At 38.1% G+C, this 15,884-nt stretch overlaps 1 protein-coding gene across 2 annotated transcripts; it reads left to right on the plus strand.

The window, feature by feature from the left end:
* Positions 1-6,778: 6,778 nt before the first annotated feature.
* On the plus strand, positions 6,779-15,137 carry arl4aa (ADP-ribosylation factor-like 4aa). Of its 2 annotated transcripts, none has more exons than XM_033981339.2 (2): positions 6,779-6,833; positions 12,012-15,137. In XM_033981339.2, exon 2 carries the CDS (start codon positions 12,099-12,101, stop codon positions 12,699-12,701), a length of 603 nt encoding a protein of 200 aa, XP_033837230.1. In that variant the 5' UTR covers positions 6,779-6,833; positions 12,012-12,098; the 3' UTR covers positions 12,702-15,137. The 2 variants fall into 2 exon arrangements, with proteins under 2 accessions (XP_033837230.1, XP_055083736.1); XM_055227761.1 differs by lacking the exon at positions 6,779-6,833 and adding an exon at positions 7,857-8,017 and having other exon boundaries at positions 12,012-15,130.
* The last annotated feature ends 747 nt before the right edge of the window (positions 15,138-15,884 follow it).

Consider the following 15,884-nt stretch of genomic DNA (forward strand, 5'->3'; position numbering starts at 1 on the left):
TCCAGTTTTACTTAAAGCAGAATCATTATGCAAAATAGATGATAATTATATAGCAGTCAGAGTATGGCAGGTTTTTATGTACCTTTGTTAACTATTTAGCATACTTTTACATCAGTCCAGTGCACGTTTGTGAAGAAAAGTTCAAGAAAAGTTGAAAAGTACAGGACTGTTTTTAAGAAGAATACCTCTTATGTCATTCATACACATAATTCCATCATCATTTATATGCAAGAATCTCACTTTTCTGGCAGTTTAAACCTTCATTTAAGGAGGTGTTATCATTTATTTGTATGTTTTTTATATGTGGAGTCTGTCAGTCCTGATTTAGCTCTAAGATTATCCCAGTTTAGTCATCACGGTTCCCAAACTGCCTCTGGATTGATGTAAAACTATAAGCGTAAGTATTTAGCATAGATACTATCGCACCAAGCCAAGTCAGAATTAGAAAAACATGAAAACCCGTCGCACTTGTAACCTGTAGTCTGTACTCACCAAGTTATTACATAAACAACTTGTCTATCATGTCCAAAGTTTTAGTAATTAAGAATAAATCAGCATTACAGTTGTTATCAGCAAAAGCTATATTTCATTTGAACATGTTTACCTCGTATCTGGGGACACAGTTTGGAAATGTTATTAGAATTTATGATCAAAATCTTTCATATGGTTCCTTTAAAGTGGGACTAAACACCTAAACTCCACCTACAAACATATTTCAAAGAGAGCTATTAAATGTGCACGATATAACTTTTCCGATGAGGGTCCACTATACCAGCTTGTTCTTGCTTTTCCTAGAAAGCTCCACAGCAAGGCATTACACTTATCTCCATGGAGACAAGCAGGTGACTCACCCAGGTCCAGTGATGAGCCAGATTTGAAGAGAGGCGACTCTGCTCATAGAAAGACTGCATGTTTGTTTGTTTTTTTCTTAAATTTAGTCTAGATTGACACGTTTAATGGTTTTCTGTCAAACATTCTAAGCAAAGAAATAACAGCTCCATGGAGACAAGCATTAACTGGTGAAGTACCTGGAGGACTAAAGAGGACAGTGTTTGGAGTTTTTGACCAGAAATCTGCAAATGTACTTATAGTTTATACTAAAATTGCAAAAAATCCTGCCTGAAACCTTCTTGCAAATGGTAAATGGTCACTTTTTACTTAACGCTTTTCCAACTTCAAGATACACAAAGCGCTTTACATCAAAGAACCATTCACACACCAGTGTACGCAGACACTGAGGGCAAAGTGGGTTAAGTGTCTTGCCCCAGGACACAACAACAGCATTCATCTGTGGGAGCTAGAACCGCACCGTCGACCTGTGGATCAGTGAATTTGACCGCTCGACCAATGAATTTTAATGTCGAGAGCAGGATTTGAACTGCCAACCTTCGGATTAGTGGACAAACACTGAGCAAATGTTCCATATTTGAAGGACGAATGAAGTTACTTTGTTTTGTTTGTTTTGTCAGTGGTATGGAGGCATTTCACTGTGAGGCGTGACCCCTGACCCCACACAGAGGTCATGTATGCCTGAGCCCTATGGTAAAAACAGCTGTCCATTCCTCCGTACACCGTCGTTATGACAGGCATGTGGGACCAGCGCACACGGCTCGCACTTTCATTACATGTGAGTCTCAACAGAAAAGGAATACACCGCAAAAAACATGTCAGTTAAAGTGCATTGTGTAACTTTTCCAGGTAGAGGGTACGCCACCTGTTTGTCTCTATGGAGCTGTTACACTTTTGAATAGAGTGACATTAAACATATCTATAATAGCTCCAAAAGGTCAAGTAAGTGGTCAGATCTGTGGAGAGGTGACCCCGCTCATAAGTAAAAAACACCCTTAATGAACAAAATTGATATAGACAGAAACATTTGTGGAACATTTTGCGGAACATGTTTGGGTTTTTACCGTTTTGTAGGTTTTTATTACACTAAAACTACTGTCAGTGGGCTTGCATCTCCATAAACCTGACTCTTATTTGCTTGTCTCTATGACTTTGTATTGAGTTCTACACATTATGACTCTGTGCAAGGTTATGAAAATGTTGGCTTCCTTAAAAAACCTGAATTATCCTAAACATAATAGACTAATAGATAGGCTAAACTGATATAAACATGTCTTAGTATTACTCAACGTCAGATTAATTTTCAAATCAATAAACTTCACCCATCTGTTTTGTATTTTTGTGCAGTGTATAATCCAATCATGCCATTCTGTGACATCATCATCACGAGCCGTGCATTGCTAGACCCCCCGACCCCGCCCTGTTATCCGTCTGAACCCCAGTGGAGAATGCGCGGCGTCATAAACCGGGGGCTTATGGCATGTGAGCGGTCTGATGTGGGGGGCTTTCATGGAAGATTTCACCCACCCGCCAGAGGGAGGGGAAGCAGGAGGGGGGGGGGGGGAAGGGGTGCAGGTCTTCAAAGAGCGGCAAAAAAAAAAAAGAATGGAAAAAGTACAAAAATCATGTTCCATTATGTCGACCCACTGCTGTTAGCATCAAAGAAAAGGAAGTTAGCCCGTGAAGCGAAAACAAGCTAATTAATGTAGCTTTACGGGCTAATAGGAAGTGAACAACTGAGAGACGACTACAGGAGACGAGGGGCTTATGTGGAACAGCTGAAAGAGGCTGGATCGGTGCAGCAGTGGTTAGAGCGCTCGCCCACAAACCAGAGAGAAGTTGGTGGTTGGTTTGAATCCTTTGACCAAGTGCTGGTTTTGTGTTCTTGGGCAAGACGCTTCACCCATCTTGCTTATGAAAGTGGTGTGTGAGTGACTGGTGGAGGTTGAAGGGGCTGATGGTGCAGATTATCTATCACCAGGCCAAGTTACAAGTCAGATCTGTGGAGAAGTTGCTGAGTTTTGTTCAACAGAAACAACTGAATGATTTTTTTTTCCTAGCTATTTTTATTTGTATGTTTTTGTTTGTTAATATGTGTTTTCAGCAGGTCTTAAGTTAGCGTAAAAAATACTTCACAGTCCAGTTCAAAAATGCAGTGGAGTAGAAAGTACACATAGCTGCTCAAGTAAAAGTAAAAAGTATAAGTACAGATACATAAAACCTTACTACTTTTACTTTTACTTACTACTTTTACTTACTGTTATGTTCCACCACTGATAGTAATACAAAAAAATGAACTTTTTAAAAATACAGTTGCTGTTTTTTTGGTTTTTTTTAGAGCAAAAATGTTCAGTGTTGAAAACTTCCAGCTCTACTCCATTTAAATCCAGACTAAAGTAATCAAGCTCACCGTCCTTTCCATAGACTGTACAAAGAAGTGGACTAAGTGAAAGTGACATCTCCCACAGCGTTCGGCTCCAATTAAACGAAGCAGGGAATGGGCACTTAGCAACGCTGTCAATCAAACCTGTTGCTGAGGCTAGCGGGATTGACCTCGGGGAAAGTAGGCGCCTGATTTGTCTGTTATTAATGTTCATATCTTGAATCATGGAAAAAATGTAGAGCGGGATCACGTAGACCGGATGAATACAAACATTTAAGACTAAAATGACGAGATTCACTGCAGCAGATACAGAAGGACAGGTGATAATTTTTCAAGTTGATAGAGCCGGAAACACAGCTATGATCACTTCCTACTTGGATCACGCTGTGCTAGTGCGTTAGCTATGTCCATTTATATGTACAGTCTATGGTCCTTCTCCAGAATACAGGCCACTAACCTCAACATTCTTTCTGCTTTACTTTTGCATTCAAATACAATACTTCTGATAGCATGTTTTAAATGTGGGGTTTATATTATTCATACACCACAGGATGGGACTAAGAGTTTTGAGTTTACGATGAGCAAATGAAACATAACTCCTTGAGGAAACCCCTTAATCTTTTTAAAAGCTTACAGGACTTTTCAGATGCCTTCACTGCACATGTGTCAGTTGGCGTTAAGTTGACAATTATTACGCCGCTATATTTGTCAGACCAAAATGCATAATTCCTAGTTGTTGCCTAGGGAGCATTCTGTGGGAAGATTTACTTTTTTGTTTTAATAGTGAAAAAAACTAAACATATTTGTGTAGCATATTTGAAGATGGCTTAAAAAATGTAATAAGGTTCATTTCTGTCCTGTGAATGTGACTTTTTCAGTATCAATACCTGCTCAAATCAGTTTCTAGTTTCAGTACAAGCTTTAATATAGATTAATATCTGCTTTCCGATACTTTTGACAATCCTAATTTTTTACAAAAGCTTTGCAAATCCCTCCAACTGATCCTAACTTGCCTGTTGCTCTAAACACAGATGTAGTCAGAGTTTAGTCATCTTTAGATGGATGACAGTACTGCCTAGAGGAACACTTTTAACCCTCTGCCCCCTCACTGTCTCATCCAACATGCTAATGCAGTTTTAGTGAATTATAGTTCTATTTCTTCATATTTAATGTTAATGTGGTTTTAAAGATCCTGTACCCTATTTTTTCCTGTATATTTTAACTAAATGTGTCTTGCCCCGGTACAGATATAATGTATAAGCAGCTCTTAAGGTTAAAATAAGTCTGCTGTGTACTGCTGTGTACAGCGTATTGTCAGATAATCAGGAAGTCTATGTTAGCATGCTAGCTGTTGTTTTCTTTATGGCAAAACTCCACTTTGGTTTCTGAAAGTTGTGAAAAGCCATTATAAACTCATGCCAGTGAATACTTATGATGCTCAGAATGCATAATGTAAGTGAGGAATAACTTTGGACCACTGCAAACTGTTTAAAATGAACTAGCTTTGTTTGTTTTTTTATGTTATTAAGACAATAAAAAACAGGCACAGCGCCTTTAAAACTTATTTTAATGTACATTTGGATTAACTGTACCAACTGAACCAAGGAAACCTATAATGTATGTGAAATATGTTGGATAAATGTGGTTTTCTGTCAATTTCATGCTTCTGTTTTTATATTTAGCCTGCATGTGACCTTAAGATAACAGATTAGTTTAGCAGGGTCGCACTCAGAGTCACAGATCTGAGAACGTGATACTGGGGCAGGGGGCAAGAGGCAGTTTAGTTTGTATTGATTCTTTGGAGTTTTTATGAAAATTATGTGAACGTTGAAGCCATGATTTATGTAGGAATTAGGTCCATGATCTCACAGCACAGCAAAATCAAATCCCATTATCTGCATTAACATTATTAGTGGTTTTCAGACTCTATAATGTGATGATGTCATTCTCCCAGATGGGGGCAAGAGACACTTTTCCCTATATTGTACTTTCAGTTGAAATATCCAGAAGGGTTCAAAAACCACAAATGTTGAATCAGAGCATTTTAGCCGCCCCCAGTATTAATTAAATATGGACTCATAGAATTTTGTGATGTCATCTGAAACTCAACAAGTAAAGGACAGTTAAACCAGGATATGTTTTAGCTTGCTTCACCTCATGTTTGTGGGTTTGGATATGTTCAAACCTCCACCCTCCACCCTCATAGTCATTTTAGGCAATGTGGGTCAAGTGTCAGAACAGGCCTGAGTGGTAATCAAACCTCTGACCTTTAGGTTGGTGGATGAGTGCTCTGACTACTGAGCTCCTGTCAACCCAATATCAGTTTCACTTTCTTTTTTGCCAAATTGGGAAGATTTGTTTGACTTTTGACTTTTTGTTTTATTTTTTATTTTTTATACATTAGGTTTGATTCTTACATAGGCTATTTATCTAAATCAAATTACTCTCCCATTTAATTCAATTTATTTTATTAACATCCATCCATTTTCTTCTGCTTATTCGGGGTTGGTTCGTGGGGGCAGCAGTCTAGGCAGGGACTCCGAGACTTCCTTCACCCCAGACACGTCCTTCGGCTCCTCCGGTGGGACCCCAAGGCGTTCCCAAGCCAGCCTAGAGACGTCGTCCCTCCAGCTCATCCTGGGTCTTCCCCAGGGCCTCCTCCTGTTAGGACATGCTCGGAACATCTCCTTAGGGAAGCGTCCAGAGGTATCCTAAATGCCTGAGCTGCCTCAGCTGGCTCTTCTCTATGTGTATGAGCAGCAGCTCTACTTCGAGCTCCTCCCCTGTAACCGAGCTGGGCACTCTGCAGGCTTCCTCTGCTGAGTGGCTGGGCACTCTGCAGAGGAAGCCCATTTTGGCCACTTGTATTCACGATCTTGTCCTTTCGGTCATTAACTAGAGATCATGATAGGTGAGCGTAGGAACGTAGGTTGATTGATAAATCAAGAGCTTTGCCCAGGAACATTTATTTAACTTTTATTAACGCAAACTGATAGCTAAATAAATACGTTTGTGCTTCTGTCTGATGTGGGTATCGCTTTTAGTGCAGATGATTTTGAGGCACATTTGGCTTAGGGCCCTCTTAGGTCTGGTTCTGAATAGGTCTAAATTGGACTATTTTATATGTTTAGTGAGATGCCTATGAATACAAAATATTTTTTCACCAAATACTCTTTCCAATGTTTTAAAACCTCCCATGTCACATTTAACATGTCACATTTAACATTTAACTATCTGTGTGACTAACCCATCCTCCTCAACCCTTTTTCACGCTCTATCACGCAGCTGGCCCTACATTTCTACAGAACACTCTGACTAACTCTTTATTCACAAACTTATCACTCCATTTCCACCTTAAATGTGGTCTCCTTCTGGGAATATAAACTTTGCGCATTATGTAAGAGGCCGTTACGAGCTGTTATCTGTCAGGCGTGGGGGGCGGGGTTTGTGCCGACCTCTTCCTGTTTGGCAGCCAATCAATTTGAAGAAAAACAGGGGCGGGGCTTGTGGGGCTGCAGACACGCGCACACACGCACACACGCGTTCAGTTCAGTGGGAGAGCGAGAGGGAGTACTGCTGCTGCTGCTGACTAATCCATACAGTAAGTCAATTTGATGCAACTTTCTATTCTACTCTCTGATCTTTGAACAGGACTAGTCTTGTTTTGTATAGGCTCATTATTTACATAGGCCCCCTGGCTAGAGTCAAGTTTGGTATTCTGCTGGGTTGAGTATTGTTTATATTCTTTGGTACATGCGCTTTACGAACACCAAATGGATCTTTCCTGGATAGTTTTTTAGCCATTTTATTTCATATTTTTCGGACTAAATCAAAATAGACTGGATTATACTAAAGAATAATAGACTGAGGTTAAAATTATGAGTTGATTAAGCAACATTTCTTCAAAGTGCGATCCAAATTCACTGGCACAATGCCCCAAAATGCACTATTACGCACAGACCTATAATAAATACGTTAATTATTGATATCCCTAGTGAATGAATAGGCTACTGCACTTTATTTCACTTTTTACATTGTAGGCTTGTATTAGTAGGCTTAGTACTGCATAGGCCTACACATGTTGCAATTCGTAGTTGGTCTAATAGTTGTTTAATTTGGCAACCCTAGTCCACAGCTAAAAGAGTAAAATGTAACAATAAATATGTTTACGTTACGTTACGTTAAGTTATGGCACAGTTCGTACACAAAGTAATTAAAGGTGCTTTACAGAGTAAAAAAGTCATTAAAAATGACAATACAACAAATCAAACCATAAATAATCATAAATAATACGGTATTGCTTGCGTTTCCTTTTTATTATTAATTGTATTTAATTTATTTTTATTTTTACCTAATTATGTATTTTAACGTTTATTCATAGATTACCTATTGAATTAATTAGTTATTTAAATTATTAATACAAAAATAAAGTTATTAAAATGGGCGAGACAGCGCGAGCAACAGGTGATCTTTATCCATTGTAGCGCCCTGAGTGACAGCTTCGTGAGCCAATCAGCTGTTAGATATCTTCCCGCGCGGACCAATAGCAGCCTCGTATTCTGTGTAAGTGGGCGTGTCCGCTGGCACGGCTCGCAGACAGTGTAGCAGCCGCCTCTCCGCGCTCACAGCACGGCCAGACGCAGCGGAGGCAGCCGGGGCTAGACGAGCTAACAGGTTTAAGCATCAAGATTGAAAATGTTTAAGTGGAAATGGACAATATGTTGTAATTAGGACGTTTTCACTCGGGGTGAGATTGGATTGGAGTGGGAATCGACGGCGCAAACGGTAGGTAAAAAGACTGGGAGCTGTTTTAGCCGCGGTTGTGGAGCTATTCACCTGCACTGGGCTTGGCTACTGTTATAACTCAGCATTTAACTGTGGATTTGGGATTTTAAACAGCGATCCAAAACTGTAGGCTTTAATAACGCACTGATCATGTTTTAATAGCTTGCATTTGCGTAATTACAGGCGTTTCATATAAGAACAAAAGCCACAAATGTAGAATCAATGCTTTTTCATCTTGTGTCAGCAGAATTAGATTTTCCACCCAAACTACTCGACATGCAGCCGGATAAACCTCCTGCCTCATGCACAGTGGGGCCCCTAGCTCTGTTTTATTGTGGCCCCTGAGCTTATTGTTGGTTCTGCAGCTTGTAACTTAATAGCTTCCGTTACTACCAGTACCTGCACAACAACAAATGCTGGCAAAACAAAGGGCACACTATAATTTATCCCAGCAGAGTGGGTGTCTTGTTTCTGATTTGGGTGGCAGAGCACAGAGTAGGATTACAAACCACTCAGGATCTGTCAAAAGTGTAGGCAATCACATGCATACTAGTGTCAAAACCTGATACTCATTTGAGCAAATATCAGTACTAAAAAAGTCACATTCATAGCACAGAAATGAACCTTTCCGATCATCTTTAGACTGATCTTGAGCTGTATCAGAACAAGTATAAGACACATAGACTAGTGTACACCCATGGACCACTATGGAGCCTACCTGTATGACCGATGGATTACACAGATATTACACCCCATGGCAATATAAAAGAAAGTTCTATTATTTAATGTTGAAAATCACATTCTATTGTCTAAAGAAAGTGTGTTTTTATTGTCATTGTGGCATCGGAATTGGTATCGAGTATCAAATCTGTTCCTTAGTATCAAAATCAAAGTTGAAATTGTACTACTTCTTTGCCAGACTACCTAGAATACTTACAACTAGGGCTTAACGACTTGGGAAAAATAGGCTTATTGCAATTTTTCTGACAACATGTGCACATTTTAAAGAAGAAGAATTAACAAAAAGACTGAACTGAAAAACTAATACAACAATCACATTTCACAGCGTGTTTGTGCAGATCTAAACTACAGGGTTAGCAGTTTTTATGCAGAATAAGAATAGGTTTTGTTGTTTCTGGAGGAAATGATTGTACTTAAAAAAATGCAGCCTTTGCATTTGCTAATTGCGTCCATTCTAACAGTGGTGTCGATTGTGAACAATCTTGCTGCACTACTTACAATATACGTCTGTGGAAAATGTGTTGTAAAAATAGTTATTTCCCTATGACGCAGTGCAAAAAAAAGCAGAACTGTTTCAAGAAATTAAAAACTCCATTGTGTTACTTCCTCTTAGGGCTGTAAGATACTAATCGATGCTAAAACTAATATTGCAACTAGGTACTCATTTGACCAAGTATCAAAACTGTAAGAAATTACGTTAACAGGACAAAGTTTGGGCTTTTCTGAACAGTTTTAGTATGATTTTGAGCTTTATCAGAATGAACATAAGACTTCATACTACGATAAAGAAAGTACTATTATTGTGTATATGAAATTTACATTCTTTTAGTAAAAAGGAACATTTTTTATCTTCATTGTGGTATCGGTATCAAGTATTGAGTGAATTCCTTAGAATCAAAATCAAATGTGAAAGTTTAGTATTGTGTTAAAACTACTTCCTCTATATGTTATAAATGTTATATTTAATGTATTCACTTTTTGAATATTTTGTCGTGTTTAACCTCATCTCTCTGTACACTGTAGTGTGGGAGCTCCAGTTTTGGCACAGGAAGCAACTCATTGAGAATTTAATTGAAAACTTGGTCAAACTGTGTAAAATTGTGATTTATCCTCACTGGACTGGTGCTCGTTAATTTTGAACTTTTACCTGTCAGCCTTAACGTAATAAGTACAATTGACTTTACAGTAATAAATTCTACAGATTGGTGTTACATTTCTTGACAAACATTTTGTCTTGGGGCTCAGTGAAGTTTGGAATTTGTTTATCCTCTTCCAACCAACAAAGCAACAGAGCTCAACAGTGACCGCCCACCGAGCTCTTCTGGAAATAAATTTCCCATTCATTCTTCTCATAGACTTACCGGAAAAAAAAAAAAAAAGAAGAAGCTTGCTCAGGGATAATCAGCCACGTGGTAACTAATGACCACACGACCTATCATTTTTCTGTTTCTGAAACTTTTTAAACCACTAAGTTATTAAAACATTTAGCAGAATCTTGCATCTTAAACAGCTTTTTTGGGCTAAAAACAACCGCATTATGGATATTAGTTAGCACTTAGCTGGTTGCCTTTGAACATGTAATATTAAAATTTTTCTATGGCAAAAGTGAATGGAAAATTTACTGCCAGAACCTGAGCAGGCGTCACTGTTGTGCAACATAAAAACTGATATGAAATATGATCGAGCATTTGAATCCAAACAGGTTGGCTTAGTATTATACTCAGATAAGTTTACATGACATTTTCTTTACTATACTAAACTTTAACTGCATCTTAGTCAAACGAAACAAATTACATATATCAAGTTAACATCTGTTGACAAAATAAAACTGATACAAACTGAAGGACCTGCGCAATTACAGCTTTTGAAAAAGATACTAGAATCAGAACTCCACCTGTGTTGCCAGTGCCTTAACCTGCAGATTCATTCTCATTATATGGATAGATCGTACTGCAACAAGAGAGGCACTGATTCATCATTGTTTGCAGGTGCTGGGGGTTTAGGCAGCGATGATTCAGATCAGAGAGAGCCCTTTTAGGTTTAAACCAAGTGGATTTCAGCATTGAAACTGGCAACACAAATGAGAGACTCATGTGAGGCTCATTCTGCTCTCTGACTGGTGTATCATAAAAAACAAAACACCAAATTATAACATAAACAGTTTGGTTATCATGTCCACTGTTTTAGTAATTAAGAATAAATCAGCATTACAGTTGCTAGCAGTAAAAACTATATTTGATTTGAACATGTTTACCTTGTATCTGGGACACAGTACATACAGTTCATTTAAGTAGGCCAATAATCTGCTACAAACAAGCCAACTTGGGTAAAGTGTGTTTAGCTTCCAAAACATAAAGTGATACTTTGATTGAACATGATAATGAAATTCTGGGAAGCGCTAGTTCACGTCACATTTGTTCTAGTCAATTGTTTACTTTAAAGAACTGACTCACTTTATGGTTTATAATTATATGGTGTTTTAGTTGCATTTTGAACTCCACCTACACAAAGCAATTTATAAGGTGCTGTACCTGTCTTAAAAATATGAGCGAAAAAAAAACAAACTAGTTCATTTTTAAAAGTTTTTTCAGTGGTTATTCCTTACTTACCTTTTTAGTAGTGTCACAATACTAACATTTCAAATTCTACTGATGAATAGACTCAATGCTCAAGACCGAATACAATACTGCAGAACAAAACTCTCTTAAGACAATAGAATCTGATTTTCAACATTAAACATAGTACTTTCTTTCATATTACGATGTGGCCTTATATCTGTGTAATCCCTCGGTTGTCCAGGTAGCTTTCATAGTGGTCCATGGACGAATACTAGTATATGTGTCTTATACTTGTTCTGATACAGTTCGAGATCATTCTAAAAGTAAATTTCTGTCCTGTGAGTGTGATACTTTTGACATTGCTGTACCTTATGCATTCAGAGTGTCCAAATTATTCTCTGCGTTGAGTTTAAAAGCACTTTTCAGTACTTTCTCAGACAAAAGCGGAGGTTTATTGTGACTATAAAGGTAAGACCCCTAACAAACTTCCTGATTATCTGACAATAAAACGCTTAATAATTAGATCCAGACAGAACACGGCTGACTTATTTTGACCTCAGGAGTTGCTTATACAATATATGTGTACTGAGCTTATACAATATATGTGTACTGAGCTTATACAATATATGTGTACTGATCTTAAATACATTGGGAAAAAAATGAATGGCCTTTAACTAATCTGTTTATGCTTTCAGGTAACCTCCACACTCTTTTTGGAATATAATCACCTCGAAGGATTATTTACGGGATTCTACCTTTGGAGTCCTTCCCCATGCTTCAAGATGGGGAACGGATTATCAGAACAACAAAACTTTCTCTCCAACGTTCCATTCTTCCAGTCTTTTCACATCGCCATCCTCGGACTGGATTCCGCCGGCAAAACCACGGTCCTCTACAGACTGCAGTTCAACGAGTTTGTAAATACTGTACCTACTAAAGGCTTCAACACAGAAAAGGTCAAAGTATCTCTGGGTGGACATAGAACTGTGACGTACCATTTCTGGGACGTTGGCGGACAGGAGAAACTTCGTCCGCTTTGGAAATCCTACACACGCTGCACGGACGGAATCATTTTCGTTGTAGACTCTGTTGATACCGAGCGCATGGAGGAGGCCAAAACGGAACTCCATAAAATCGCCAAAACGTCAGAAAACCAAGGCGTTCCCATACTGTTGGTGGCGAATAAACAGGACCTAAGACACGCCTTGGGTTTGGAGGAGATCGAAAAACTGTTAGCGCTGAAGGAGCTAGGGCCCGCGACTCCTTGGCACCTGCAGCCTACTTGCGCGATTATCGGGGACGGCCTGCGGGAGGGGATAGAGAGACTGCACGATATGATCCAGAAGAGGAGGAAGGCGCTAAGGCAGCAGAAGAAGAAGAGATAAGGGAGGCGCAGAGGGACAGTGTTTTTTATGTGAAGGAATTGGTGGTATAGAGGAGTGGATTTGAAAATGGGCTTTAGTTGACGACACAACAGTCGATACGTTCACGACCTAAAATGTGATGTCATAATTTCAAATGGAGGACAAGGGCCTGTACAACTCTATGGGAAATTTGGCTCTACAAACATGTCATTAATATTATGGCCTAAAGTCCTTTCAACTGACAACAATCACGACTTTGAGGCTGAATAATGGCACCATTTTCTGAAGCTATTGTGGAAAAATAATTCCATGTTTTATTTGTATTGACAGAAAATACAATGGCCTTTGTGCCGGTTTGTGTTTCATGTGGAAACGCCCATTTAATTAGAGATATTAACCATGAATCAGGTTAGCAAACCTGCAGTCGGAGAGTTAAACCATAGAATCCTGACCGGTCCTCCAGCTCAAGGTTGTGATGTCAAGTGAACATAGACTATAGACTCGAATTTATAACTGAAATGGGGGTAGGTAAAGTCACAGAGGTTAATAAGCAGATTTTGTGGTATAGTTGGGTAAATATAATAGCAGAAAGAATAATGCACTTTGTCACAAAAATTCTCAATTTCAAAATCTGTGAATTGTCCTTTTGGTTATTTCTTATGAAAGTACCATATAATGTGTAAAGTACTGGCTCCTGCTCCCATTTGAGAGAGTTTTGGTAGTCACTACATTGTACAAGCAGAAACAACAAACAACAAAGGGGGGACAGACAACCAAATGTGGATAAGTGAAAGAGCCTTTATGTTTCTGACATTGTGAACCAGTAGATTTGATCAAAGTTGTAATTTTACTCTAAAATACTTAAAATACCTCAAAATGCTCTTACAGAACAAAATAATTTGAGTAGAGGTTAAGGTAGACTTAATTGTCCCCTGCATTTGTACCATCCTTCAATAGCACTGGGTTTTAACCTGGGGACGTGATTCCAGATCTTAGCTAGGTTCATAGTTGGGGTAATCCTCTAGCTAGGTACTCCTATTACTCCTTAGTCAGCATGTTTTGGGTTAGAGTTACTATTACTTGTAACTTGAGGTCTTCCACGTTCACCTCATGATTTTGGGTTGGAGTGCCTGCTAGCTAGCTGCTGATGAATGCACTTTCACACATGCTAATCTAGTTTAGGGGGTATATTTTAACACTAGAACTAACGTGCGTGCTAAGATTGTTGCTAAACCAAAAAATCTGGTCTAGAATACACATTTTTGTCTAGAAATCCTCAGAGGTGAAATGGGTCATTTCCTGGCAGTAGATAGATACTATGTTTACATAGTGAGAGTTTCTGAAAAACATCTAACTTTGTAACTGATGTGACACTCCTTTGTCCACTCCTTTGTACTTTCAATGAAAGGTCCTGTTGTCCTGAATGGATTCAAATGTCTACAGTGGCCCTGCTGAGTTTTATCAGTGCACACGAGCTTTAGCGTACAAGACTAGTCAAAAGTTTGGACACCATCTCAGTCAGTGTTGTTTTTCTTTGTTTACTACTTTCTACATTTTAGATACATACTAAAAAAAGTCACATTCACAGGACAGAAATTAACCTTTTCTGAACAGCTTTAGAATGATCTTGAGCTATATCAGAACAAGTATAAGACACATAGACTAGTATACACACATTTCTCAAAATCTATAATCAAGTTTCGAGTTATTTTGAGTTAATTTTGTGTTCACTACAGGCCACACTTGCTCATTAATAGTTTTGATGCCCTCAGTGTTGAATCTACAATGTAAATAGTCACAAAAATAGAGAAAAAACATAAATGAGGTCCAAACTTTTGCCTGGCCGTGTAGGTCCGATGGGTTTGTAAGTGAGTACAGAGGATATATAGATTGAAATATATGAAAGTTATAGATATGTAGATATGAGTTTTCCACGTTGACAAAAGCACTGGACGTTGTGTTGGAAGTGTTTCAGAACGCCGATGGAGATATTACCAAAAATCTTTTAAGAAATGTTTTGAAAAGTTTAAGATGGCGGAGGTTTAGGAGTGACAGTGAAAAAAAGTGCACCACAGTTTCTATTTGTATAAGTGTTATTAGGGCTGTATGAAATGACAAAATTGTAATATTTAATCATTGTGTTGAATATTGTAATGAGTTAGCTGCCCCAAGTGTCTTTTTGTTTTTTTGTTTTTTTTACACTGGACTTTCTGTGAAGTATTACTGTGTACCTTGGCTTTGCTGTTAGCTTCCGTTAGCTTGCTGCGCTACATTAGATTTTGTTAAATGCACTTTAGTTGATAAGTTCACAGTTTACAGTTGTTTGTAGGGGGGCACAAGTCGGATGATTTTTTTATATGAAAAAAAATTGATATACAAATAAATGAAAAACATATGATGACACAATGTTTTGACAAATTATACTTTATCTTGTTTTGAATAAAATGCATTAGAACAAAGACTGACTTTTCAGATCTTATTGTTGAAGTATGTGGTTGGTCAAATGCAAAATCTGTAAAAGTGGTTGGACTTTTTAAAATGTACTCTTACATAAGTTACTTTTGACTTAAATGGTTTGATTTGATAATTGTTTCAGCGATGGGAAGTAACAAAAGTACAAAATACACTTGAGTACTTTTACTTTACCACATCTGAGAGCAGTATCTGTACTTTCTACTCCAGTACGTTCTTGAACTGGACTGAAAAGTAAAAAGTTTTCATATGATTTGAGGGGGTATTTTTTGCACTTTCATGGTGTTATCCTGACTAAAGGTTTTGAGTTCAAGTCCCTCTTTGAGCATGCACAAATATATACATTCAGAAATCGATTTGAACTGCTACTGTTGACCTATGAATATCACTACATTCAACACTAATAGTTCTCAAAATCAGCTTGAAATACTTTTACTATACTTTACTTTTACCCAAGTATATTTTTTCATGTGACTTTTAGTTGAGTACATTTTTCCCTCTTTATAGTTTTCCAGTAAAAAAGTTGAATACTTATTCCGTCACTGTCTTTAATTAGTATAATCAGATTTCTGTCACATACTTTTTTACTAGTACTAGCCTGTACAAAGTCGCCAAATACTTTACTTCTACAAAATTGTTACATACTTTTACCTCTTATAACATTATCCAAGTCACCACATTCCAATTCGATGATTAAAATGAGCTTATCCGCAGAGGTGGGTAGTACTTAAT

Source organism: Periophthalmus magnuspinnatus, chromosome 16 (genome assembly GCF_009829125.3).
Source record: "Periophthalmus magnuspinnatus isolate fPerMag1 chromosome 16, fPerMag1.2.pri, whole genome shotgun sequence".
NCBI lineage: Eukaryota > Metazoa > Chordata > Actinopteri > Gobiiformes > Gobiidae > Periophthalmus > Periophthalmus magnuspinnatus.